The sequence below is a fragment of the Rana temporaria genome, chromosome 5 (genome assembly GCF_905171775.1).
Source record: "Rana temporaria chromosome 5, aRanTem1.1, whole genome shotgun sequence".
NCBI lineage: Eukaryota > Metazoa > Chordata > Amphibia > Anura > Ranidae > Rana > Rana temporaria.
Genome location: NC_053493.1, coordinates 368,129,761 through 368,142,417, shown reverse-complemented (window position 1 = coordinate 368,142,417; position 12,657 = coordinate 368,129,761). Strand labels below are relative to the sequence as shown.

Below are 12,657 nucleotides of genomic sequence, written 5' to 3'. Positions count from 1 at the left end.
TGTTTTGTGGATACAAAACAAAGATACGCCGGAGCAAAATAGAAGTTACGCGCCGTATCAATAGATACGCCAGCGTAACTCGTTTGTGGATCTGGCCCAGAGTGTTTACTTCTGTGATTTCCAACTTCCAGGAAGAAGGCATGGTACATGTATAGTTATAATGGTCCATGGCAGACCAATGAAACTATGAATAAAGTATCTGTACCTGGAATTCTTCTTTAAGTTCTTTCTTTCCCTCCTAGCCAAACAAACATTTAACGCATTCAGTGTGAAGTGGGGTGGGGGGACTCTACTGCATACGTCAATTTCGCAGTAGCCATTTTTTTTTTTTTTGCGGTTTGTGTCTGATTAGGGAGAAATTCCCTTCACCTTCTATCCTGTAGATGCAACAGGAATTGAGAGGAAATCTCTAAAAAGTTTGGCTAATTAACCTTTTTGACAGCTGTCAACAGAATAGATGTCCCCATTGGGGGAGATCTCATTAACCCCTTGATAACAATGCTAAGATTTTGGATTTTAAAGGGACATATAAAGGGTACTGTGCTGGCAGCATAAACATTTCATATTATTAAAGCGTGTTTTACTCTGACAACTATCTAATTGTAACTTCTCAGAAATCTATCAATGATACTATTAGCTATTGACTGAATGGAAGAATATTGCATTATCTTCTACCACAGTATGTCCATTGTTACCTTATCACAGAAGACCTTGATCTGGCAGTAGGCCCGATGGATTGGCTTGTTGCTGCGGTTATTATAGCTGTATGTGTCGATCTGAATCATGAGAGGAAGACCTTTCACCCCTTTCTGAGAGGAGAAATCAGTACTGAGACAGTTCACGGTGATGAAAATCTGAGGAGGAAGCAAAACATAGAGATCTATGAAAATTGAGTCTACAAAGATGTGCGAAAAGAGTGAATCCAATTAAAGTGAGCACGTTAGATCCCAGGGGTGTTATTTATACATTTGTTTAAACAAGATTCACACTTTTCTCCAATTGACTTGGAAACCTTTATGAATCCTGAGTTAAAGGTATGTGAAAACATTTACAAATAGACCACCACGTGTCATCTTCTATATAGAACATGTAATGCCGCGTACACACGATCAGGCTTTTGCCGGGCCAAACTCACATCGGAATTCCGACGGTATTCCATTGGAGTAGAAGAGAACATGTTCTCTATGTAAACTCAGACGGAATTCCTCTGAATATCCGATGGAAAAACTCAGATGGGCATACACACGGTCGGAATTTCCGATGGAAAAAGTCCGTCTGACTTTTTCCATCGAAAATTCCGATCATGTGTACGAGTCATTAGCCAAACCTGGAGAGTCAGTGTTGGCTACAGAACCTACAAAAGGACTATTTGAAGATTCCTTACCAGGAGCGGACTGACCATTGAGGGTCTTGGGGCACTGCTCGAGGGCCCCATGCCACTAGGGGGCCCCATCAGGGTTGCCAGGCTCAGTAAAACCAGGGACAGTATGTAAAAATCTGTGTTTTTTTACATCTGTCCCTGATATGTCCGAAACCGACATGCTTTTGATGTGAAAATTACGAGATTTTAGCTGCCCCGCCTCTGCACTGCCTCCTGGCATGGTGGCCATCTGTAAGCCAGGGGGCCCCATAATCTTCTATTGCCCGGGGGCCCCATGAATTGTCAGTCCGCCCCTGGTCCTTACCCTTAATGGACAACATTAGCATGTATGACTCATGTAAAACATACAAATCAGAATTTATTCTGTTTAAATCAAGCTGCTCAGACACTCATAAAAAGGATTATTGGATATGTACAGCATAAACTGACAGGGTGTCACACAGTCAAACCGATGCATCCCCAGCTAAGACCAGGCACTCCTTAAAGTGGTAAATATGATAACTATCTGCACCCAGTCAGCTTGAGGAAAGCTTTATAAACAAAGCCCTCTCCCACCCCACTGCTCCATTTTCCCCCCTCTTACCTGTAATTGAAGGTTGTCCTCAAGATACCCACCTGCCCAGTAGATCCAGTGTTGTCCTGCTGTGACCCACTGTGCCGCTGTCACAGCATGTGTCCAGCGCCAAAGGTGTTCAAATGGGTTTAGGTCAGGACACTGTGTAGGCCAGTCCAGTTTCTCCACCCAAAACTCACTCATCCATGTCTTTATAGACATTGCTTATTGCACTGGTCCAAATCATTTGGTGGAGGGGAAATTATGGTGCAGAGTTGTTTTTCAGGGGTTGGGCTTAGCCCCTTAGTCCCAGTGAAGGGAACAGCATACCAAGACATTTTGGATAATTTCATGCTCCCAACTTTGTGGGAAGAGTTTGGGGATGGTCCCTTCCTGTTCCAACAAGACTGCGCACCAGTGCACAAAGCAAGGTCCATAAAGACATGATTAAGCGAGTTTTGGTGCATACACACGATTGGAAATTCGGACAAGAAAAACATGGATTTTTTTCTGACGGAATTTTGGTTCAAACTTGTTTTGCATACACACGGTCACACCAATTCCGACCGCCAAGAACGCGGTGACGTACAACACTACGACGAGCCGAGAAAAATTAAGTTCAATACTTCCGAGCATGCATCGACTTGATTCTGAGCATGCGTAGGATTTGTCTCCGTTGGAATTGCATACAGACGATCGAAATTTCCAACAAGAACTTTTCCCGTCAGAAAATTTGAGAACCAGCTTTCAAATTTTTCTTGGTGGAAATTCCGACAGAAAAACTCAGTTGGAGCCTACACACGGTCGAAAATTTCCGACCAAAAGCTCACATCGGACTTTTCTTGGCGGAAGGTCTGCCGCGAGTTATCGCGGGATTTAGAAAGAACTTTAAGTAAGTTCTTTCTAAATCCCGCCATAACTCGCGGCAGACCTCCGCAATGTCTCCTGGGAACAATGACAAAAGCTCCCAGGAGACATTGAGGCATCGAGGAAGTGACGGAATACCCGCAAACTACTCGATGAATCCATATACAGGAAGCGGCCAGTAACATAAAGGATTACTAAGGTTCGCCTGCCCCTGAGAGTGACTCGAGCTGGGCATTGCCGCTTAGTGAAGGATTGGCTCGGGCGGCTCGGCTCCTCTCGGCTGCTCTAGTCCTGCAAAGGGAACTGCGTTCCTGCTGTGAAAAAAGTGCAGGGACTCCGTTCCCACGCGTTCCCGCATGACTTGAGCCCTGATGCACATGCTACTTGAAAAATCATTTCCTTATTATTCAAATGAAAATACATCTTCGGGGAATAGTGCCACCTTTCCTCCTCTTTCCTCCTGCGTCATTCATGAAATTTTATGAGCACACTAGCGACTGTCTATAAAAGTCACCCAGGAGAAGAAAGGCCTATTATAGAATTATAGCAATGATAAAGACTGTGGCAGATGTTTATTGTACTTTACTGAATTGTTTCATCTACAACGCCACACTTTGGCAGCCCAGTCGAAATAGTCAGGATGTTAGGTGTAGAACTAACTCTTATAAGAATGATTTAGAAGATTTATGACCACAGCATGATATATGCCTCAGCAAATAGTATAGAGACCGATGTGTCAACAGGACGAGCCCAATCAATGAAGATTACAATATTTTTCAATATTTAAATAATATAATTAGGGCATAAGTGAGAACTGCCCCAATACCCTTAAAGAAGAACTTAAAATCAGATACAAGTCTATAGAGGCTAGCTGTCTTTCTGGAGCCTATTCTTCTCACCACTAGACACTGCTGCCTTGAATGTAGGAGTGGGCAGCCAGCCCCCTTTTGCACATTAGCGAGATCAGGTAGAGCATTAAGATTGGTACTGCAGCCCCCTGGGATGTGTGACTGGTCCCAGGAGGCTGAGAGTAGGGAGAGGGACGGAATGAACTGTGTCATTCTTGTCTAGGTGAGAACTGAGGAAGTGAGAGTGAGTACCTGTCAAAAGGGTACCCGCTCCATGAACAAAAAAAAAAGAAAAAGAAAACTCAAATGTGTTAGGGGGTTGGGGGATGAGCTGTACTTTTACTTTTGAGTGAAGGTCTGCTTTAAACTATATTTTGTTAAATATTATTATAAAACGAATACTGTAATTGTTACTCATGTTATTATGTAAACTCCAACTCCAGCCAAAGCTTTTTAATCTGTTTTATATAGCGTGGGGAAGAGTTAGGCAGCGTACACACGGTCGGTCAAAACTGATGGAAATGGACTGAAGGTCCGTTTCATCGGTCCAAACCGACCGTGTGAGGGCCCCATCGGTCAGTTATCCTTCGGTCCAAAAATTTAGAACTTGCTTCGGACTGTTCTCGTCGGATGGACTGATCGTGTGTACGTGGCCTTAGAGTCTCGGTCAGGTTTTAACTGCCTTCTGTTCCTCTTTGTTCCTCTTGGAGAAACGCACTCCCACTTCCTCTCTTGACAGAAAGTGATGAGAAATCTATGTTATGGGGCATGAACAAAAACATTCCATAAAGTGGTATTAAACAAAAAAGTTATATATTGCAAATGACCTATCCTTAGATGTGGTAGCTGTATTATTGTTCTTTTTTTCCTTGCTTCCACCTGGTGATCTGGTCAGCTATACACTTCCTGTCTTAAGTCTAGTACACATGAGCTGAATGTTGGACGGCATTGGCACTGGCTCTAATTCATCCCAAAGATCTTCCATCAGGTTGAGGTCAGGTTGCAGGCTGGTCAAGTTACTTCACCCCAAACCTGCTTATCCATGTCTTTATGGATCTTGCTTTGTGCACTGATGTGCAGTCATGTTGGAACAAAATGTCTTGGTATGTTGACACCTTAGGAGTTCCATTCACTGCAAAAAGAGGGCCAAGCCCAACCCCTGAAAAATAATCCCACACCATAATTTCCACTCCACCAAGTGATTTGGACCAGTGCACAAAGCAGGGTCCATAAAGACATGACTGAGCAAGTTTGGGGTGGAGGAACTTGACTGGCCTGCACAATCCTGACCTCAACCCGATAGAACGCCTTAGGCCCCGTACACACGACCAGTTTCCTCGGCAGAATTCAGCTTCCGACCGAGTTTCTCGCTGAATTCTGCCGAGAAACCCGGCCGTGTGTACACTTTCGGCCGAGGAAGCCGACGAGGAGCTCGGCGAGGAAATAGAGAACATGTTCTCTATTTCCTCGTTGTTCTATGGGAGCTCTCGTCCCGCCGAGCTCCTCGGCGGCTTCAGTGCTGAACTGGCCGAGGAACTCGATGTGTTTGGCACGTCGAGTTCCTCGGCCGTGTGTACGAGGCCTTAGGGATGAATAAGAGCGGAGCCTGTGAGCCAGGCCTTCTCGTCCAATATCAGCGCCTGACCTCACAAATGTGCTTCTGGAAGAATGGTCAAACATTCCCATAGACACTCCTATACCTTGTGGACAGCCTTCCCAGAAGAGTTGAAGCTGTTATAGCTGCAAAGGGTGGGCTAACTCAATATTGAACCCTAATGACTAAGACTGGGATGCATTAAACGATCATGTGTGTGTAAAGGCAAGCGTCCCAATACTTTTCACAATATAGTGTAACTAAACTTGACCATTACATGCCCAATGCAGGGTTTCATTTTAGAAATAAATAAATATAAAAAAAAAAAAAACACTAAGGTATAAATTTCATTTATGTGTATGTAAATTTTAAATACATTTTGGCATCCCACTTGGCATACATATTTAGTTAGTTTGCAAAGTCTCAGGGCCAGATTCATGTAGAATCGCGGCGGCGTAACGTATCGTAGATATCGTATCGTACGTATCGTAACGTATCGTAGATACGTTACACCGCCGCAAGTTTTCATCGCAAGTGCCTGATTCACAAAGCACTTGCGTGAAAACTTACGCCCGCGTAATTCAAAGGGGCGTGTGCCATTTAAATTAGGCGCGCTCCCGCGCCGGACCTACTGCGCATGCTCCGTTTTGAAATTCCCGCCGTGCTTTGCACGAAGTGACGTCATTTTTTCGAACGGTGACGTGCGTAGCGTACTTTCGTATTCCCGGACGTCTTACGCAAGAAAAAAACATTTTAAAATTTCGACGCAGGAACGACGGCCATACTTTATACAGCACATACGTGGGCTGTGTAAAGTTAGGGCAGCTAAAACGACGACTAACTTTGCGACCAGAAACTAGACTAGCAGCATCGTAACGAACGCGAAAAACCGTCGTGGATCGCCATAACTACTAATTTGCATACCCGATGCTGGTTTACGACGCAAACTCCCCCCAGCGGCGGCCGAGGTATTGCATCCTAAGATCCGACAGTGTAATTCAATTACACCTGTCGGATCTTAGGGCTAACTATGCGTAACTGATTCTATGAATCAGTCGCATAGTTAGGAAGACCCTAAAACAGAGATACGCCGGCGTATCTCTTTTGTGAATTTGGCCCTCAGTGTTTTTCACCTTAATGCATTCTATGCATTTTTATTTTGTGTCCAATTGGGGAGAATTCCTTTCACTTCCTGTCTCATAGCCACAGCAGGAAGAGGGAGGAAATCTCTTCAAAGTGGGGGGATCCCTGGTTGTCCCTATTGGAAGATTTTCCCTCTATTCCTGCTCTGGTGACAACCCAAAATTTGGGATTGTCTATCACTTTTAGACCCCTTTCACACTGAGGGCGTATTGCAGGCACTATAGTGTTAAAAATAGTGCCTGCAATCCGCCCTCAATCCACCTTCAAACAGCTGCTCCATTGTCTCCAGTGTGAAAGCCCTAGCAAGATGGTAAAAAAAGTCCTGCTAGCCGCATCTTTGAAGCGGTGAAGGAGCGGTGTGTTTACCGCTCCTCCACCGATGCTGCCCATTGAAATCAATGGGACAGCGCGGCTATACTGAACCAGCACATTGCGGGCGGTTTTAACCCTTTGTCGGCCACTAGCGGGGGTTAAAAGTTCCCCGCTAGCAGCCGAAATGCGCCGAAAATCCGCCCATAGTGTCGGCGGTAAAAATAGCAGCGTTTTACACCCGGCATTAGGGGCAGCTCAGTGTGAAAGGGTTCTTATGTGTTAATCTCTCTCCGCTCTATCCAAAGCAAAAAAAAAAGTTTTGCTTTTAGATCGCTTTAAACTTGTGTACCAATATGGAAAAGGCTGGTGTGTATTTTTAGAATAGATGCAGTATGTACATGCCCTACGTCTATTATTCAGTTGTGGGCTCAGACCTGGGAAAACTCACAAAGCACCTCTATTCTGGCCCATTGCCAGTCTCTCATTTAAAACTCTTTCTAAAGTAATTTTTAAATAACTGGGATGACCAATACGACCTGTACAAAACACAGCAAAGTGTACAGACCTCATCAACCTGCTAGATATATTTTTTCCATTGATTGCAAATCTGAAAGCACCATCTACTGGCTGTAAGGACGTTGTGCACACCGAAGAGATTGCTGATTGTGAAATTCCACCATTAGACTCCATTCACATTTATGCAGTTTGCTTTTGAGCGTTTCTTTTTTCATTTCTTTTACCACGATTTTGCCATGATTTGCATTTTTTATATTGGCAAATTTGTAGGGCAGATTTAAAGATGCAAATTGTGGCAAATTTTCGGTAAAAAAACACATTGCATGCTTTTCTTCAGCTTCTACATTGATGTCGATTGAACCAAAAATTCCAAAAAAGCACCATTTTGCTTGTTTAAAAAAATCCATGGTCATTTCCAACAATGTAGCGGCACAAAAATGCATTGACGTGAACAGGTTCCATAGCTACCTATGTTAATAAAATATCCTGTGCTTCTGCAAAAAGCATGAAAAAACGCATTGGTGTGAATGGAGCCTAAGAGCTTCCACATGTGTCAATGTAGGTGCAACAGACAGTCTCTGAAGAAAGGTCTGCAAAGCCCATTGACCTTCCTATTGTTTTGGGAAACCAATGGTTAATAAAGGACCCCATATAGCAGTGGTTCTCAACCTTTTAGTGCCCCCTTGATAAAATTTCCCAAGTTGTGGGGACCCCTAACAGTAAAATTATTTTCGTAGCGTGGGTTGTCAGCACCCAAGGCAAGACAAGTAATTTGCGCCCCTAACCCACAGAAATGTAGTGCTCCCCGAGTCCTCTCCACTCGTACAGAATTAAAACCTCATATGGTACATTTTAGGATGTACCACTCTTTCTCTTTGTTCTCCTCTTTTTCCCTTTTATCTCTTGCTATCCTAATTTCTTGTTTTTTTTCCCCATCCCTCTCTCTAGCCGTCTTTCTTGTTTTTTCTCTTATTCTTTCTCTCCCTTTTTCTTTCTTCCTTCCTCTCTTTTCCTCTCCCTTCCATGTATTCTCTATTTTAATTCCTTCTCTTACGCCTTGGTGGAGGGGGAATGGGATAAGTGGCAATGCTGGGGGGAGTTCTGATCAGCCAACCTAGGTGCTCTTGATCAAGGTCATCTGCTGATCTGAGAACTGTAGTGGGGACTTTTAATGGCAACTATAATCATATATTGTATAGTGAGGTGAGGGGCGCTATATCAAAATAGTGGATGCGTGTCACAATGTGCGTTTGAGTAGTACACAGTGTAACTGTGTACCCAAATCTATGTGAAAAACCAAACAGATTATAGTCTAAACTCTATAAGTACAATAGTGCCAAATGCTGTGGAAAATAAATAAAATATAAAAAAAAAAAAAAAAATGTTTTAAAAGAATGTCCAGCAAATAAATAGTTAAGTGCAAAATGGATCCAGTGTTGTATCAAGTCCAGGTGCAAAATGCAAATAATCCAATCCCAAATTGCAGGGAAAAGTGCAAATGCTAAAGTGCTTGTGAATCTTCAAAATAGCCAAAGTGCGAGAAAGAAGTGATCCGCCTTCACCTATAGGTCACCAGAATAATAATGGATGGCTCCTTACCACACGGTGTTGACCAGATTACTTAAAATATGGTCGATCAGGCTTGTTTTAAATGAGGATCAGCAGGGTCTCATTGGGTTCCAATGTCAGCGATTGCAGCAAATGGTGTACCAAGAAAGGAGAAGAGATACCACCATAGTGTAAAACCATTTAATATACAAAAGTTAAAATTACAATGCCAAATGGCCTCTTACTGTTGCTGGTGCCCGTTCCCGGCACTGAGGCTGTAGGTGGTGGGGATAGTAAGACAAGATAAGAGATGGCCGCGTCCTGGTCCACTAGCGTGCGTTCCAACGCTAGTTGTCCATCAACCAGTGAGACCGGAAGTGCGTGGCTATGCGTGTGCGCTCGGATACCGCCTCAGGAACGCACGCTAGTGGACCAGGACGCGGCCATCTCTTATCTTGTCTTACTATCCCCACCACCTACAGCCTCAGTGCCGGGAACGGGCACCAGCAACAGTAAGAGGCCATTTGGCATTGTAATTTTAACTTTTGTATATTAAATGGTTTTACACTATGGTGGTATCTCTTCTCCTTTCTTGGTACACCATTTGCTGCAATCGCTGACATTGGAACCCAATGAGACCCTGCTGATCCTCATTTAAAACAAGCCTGATCGACCATATTTTAAGTAATCTGGTCAACACCGTGTGGTAAGGAGCCATCCATTATTATTCTGGTGACCTATAGGTGAAGGCGGATCACTTCTTTCTCGCACTTTGGCTATTTTGAAGATTCACAAGCACTTTAGCATTTGCACTTTTCCCTGCAATTTGGGATTGGATTATTTGCATTTTGCACCTGGACTTGATACAACACTGGATCCATTTTGCACTTAACTATTTATTTGCTGGACATTCTTTTAAAACATTTTTTTTTTTTTTTTTTTTTTATATTTTATTTATTTTCCACAGCATTTGGCACTATTGTACTTATAGAGTTTAGACTATAATCTGTTTGGTTTTTCACATAGATTTGGGTACACAGTTACACTGTGTACTACTCAAACGCACATTGTGACACGCATCCACTATTTTGATATAGCGCCCCTCACCTCACTATACAATATATGCAAGTCAGTCACCTGATTTTATTTGGGAGCAGCTTCACTCAGTTAGTCACTTGATTTATCAAGTATATAATTTAGTGTAATTCATTTGGCGCGAGATTTCTTTTTCCTGCAACTATAATCATAGGTAGTGTTACCCAGTGTGTCTCCGAGTTTGTGGTGTCTCGTAGCAGTGACACCTATGCTAAAATCAGGAGATAGGGTCTCCTCCAGCCCCACCCATCTCACAATCCTCACCAGTCAGCAGACCTCTATCTCTGCCCCCAACCCATGCCGTGAACTGAATGGGCGGCTGCGAAGAGGCTAAGTGGGCAGCCGTGTGCTCCAGGAACAGTCCAGCTGGGTGGCCACCGGCTCCAGAGACGGCCCTGCTGAGCAGCCACAAGAAGGCTGGGAGCGTGGTGCGGGCTTCAGGAACAGCCCAGGATTTGGTGACCTCTGGCAAATCATCATTTGACCCCTGAGGGGGTCCCGACCCCCAGGTTGAGAACCACTGCCCTATAGTGTATTTGCATTGCCTAATCAACATAAAAACAATATCTGTATTTTAAAAAAAAGGAAAGACATGGGGTGCTGGGCAGGGTTACCAACTGTCTGTAAATTTCTATCAATTTACAGACTGTTTGTAAACGTCTGTTACGGACAGCAGCCGCCCGTAAAAAATAAGTCAGTGGACCGTCTTTGGAACTGCGCTTGCTTGTGGAACTTTCCTCCTTGCACACCCATTAGAGAATCAAAGAGCTTAGTAAATGTTATGAAGCTTCAGTTTGTAAAGAATACCCAATCAGGTGCAAGAAAAAATAAATACATTTTTTAGCTTGCACATGATTGGATGATGGAAATCAACAGAGCTTCACCTCATTCACTAAGCTCTGGGGAAAATGTCTGTTGTAAATCAACCTTGAAGTCAGGCAGTCTGGAAGGCAGAATCAAGATGGTCCCAAGATCAACGTGGATGCTGTGTTTATCTCAAGCTAAAGCACCTATAGCTTTAGAGCTCCTCCTGTTACTGAGTCTCAGTTTTTACTTTAACCTTTTGCACTATAGCCAAATGACGGCTACAGCGCGGTTGCACATTTCCAGGAGGGCATCTATCAATAGAACCCTGTCTCTCCGCATGTGCCCCGAGGCCTGCTCTCTACAAAGGACACAGTGATCACAGATCGAGGTAAAGGGCCAATCACAGCTAATCACAAATTCCGGTTATTGGCATTTTCTTTCCCCAGCGCTGTCACTGTCTATCCTGTGACAGTGCCCATTTACACCGATAATCAGGGCACTGATCATCAGTGCAGCCCCATCATTGCCAATCAGTGTCTATCAGTGCAGCATATCCGTGGCCATCTGTGTAGCACATCAGTGATGTCTATCAGTGCCGCCTTACCAGTGCAGCCTCATCAGTGCCCATCAGTGCAGCTTATAAGCGCCCATTGGTGCCACCTCATCAGTGCTGCCTTATCAGTGCCCATCAGCGTTGCCTCATTAGTGAAGCTTCATCATTGTCCATCATTGCAGCCAATTAGTGCCCATCAGTGAGCCTCATCACTTCACATCAGTGAAGTAGAAAAATGACTTTAAAAAATGTATAACAAACAAAGAAAACATTTTTTTTCTTCTTCAAAATGTTGTTCTTTGTTTGTTTAGCAAATAATAAGAAATCAAGTGGTGATTAAATACCACCAAAAGAATGGTCTATGGGCCAGATTCAGGTACCTGCGCCGCGGCGTAACGTATCCCGTTTACGTTACACCGCCGCAAGTTTTCAGCGTAAGTGCCTGATCCACAAAGCACTTACCTGTAAACTTGCGGCGGTGTATCGTAAAGACGTCCGGCGCAAGCCAGCCTAATTCAAATGGGGCGCCGAACGTTCTGCGCATGCTCCGTCCCTAAATTTCCTGACGTGCTTTGCGCGAAAATTACGGCTCCCCGACGTGTTTGTAAACGCCGTACTTACGCCGAAAAAAATAATTCAAATTCGACGCGGGAACGACGGCCATACTTTAACATGGCTTGTGTAAAGTTAAGCAATGAAAAAGATTGCTTAACTTTGCGACGGGAAAAAACTACGTTACGCACGCGAGTAGCTTCGTGGATCGCCGTAACTGCTAATTTGCATACCCGACGCTGGAAAACGACGCAAACTCCACCCAGCGGCGGCCGAAGTATTGCAGCCTAAGATCCGATGGTGTAAGTCAATTACACCTGTCGGATCTTAGGGATATCTATGCGTAACTGATTCTATGAATCAGCCGCATAGTTAGGACGGGCGGATCACAGAGATACGACGGTGTATCAGGAGATACGCCGTCGTATCTCTTCTGTGAATCTGGCCCTATGAGTCTCAAAAATATGTAAAAAAATTGTTGCATGACCGTGCAATTGTCATTCAAAGTGCCACAGCGCTAAAAGCAGCAAACTGGCCTGGGCAGGAAGGGGGCCGGGTGTCTGGTAGACAAGTGGTTGAGTAAACCTGACTCAAGTGAAGCTGAGAATAAAATGAGAACAATACACAATCAGATGTCATCTATAAAGCGCTGTCGGGATCGTTCGATCCAGAAATTTGGGAAGCTGCAATTACGTATATCTCATCATTCCAACTACAACGTGTTCTTATATATCTGTGTGTCTAATCCCACTCTGGTTAATGTATTTGAATAATTCACAGAGCCTCATCTTACTTCCAAGAAAAGCACAAGGGACCTGAAAGGAAAGAATACAACGAGTGGTGCATTTGTGTTGGGTAAACATCATTATGTATGTTTATACAATAATG

At 44.0% G+C, this 12,657-nt stretch overlaps 1 protein-coding gene across 1 annotated transcript in view; it reads right to left on the bottom strand.

The window, feature by feature from the left end:
- Positions 1–12,657, bottom strand: part of GRHL2 (grainyhead like transcription factor 2) — a 122,081-nt gene that overhangs the window by 36,168 nt on the left and 73,256 nt on the right. The window contains exon 9 of the mRNA XM_040354795.1: positions 696–854. Coding sequence (XP_040210729.1) covers positions 696–854 — 159 coding nt within the window. The remainder of the gene's footprint in view (positions 1–695; positions 855–12,657) is intronic.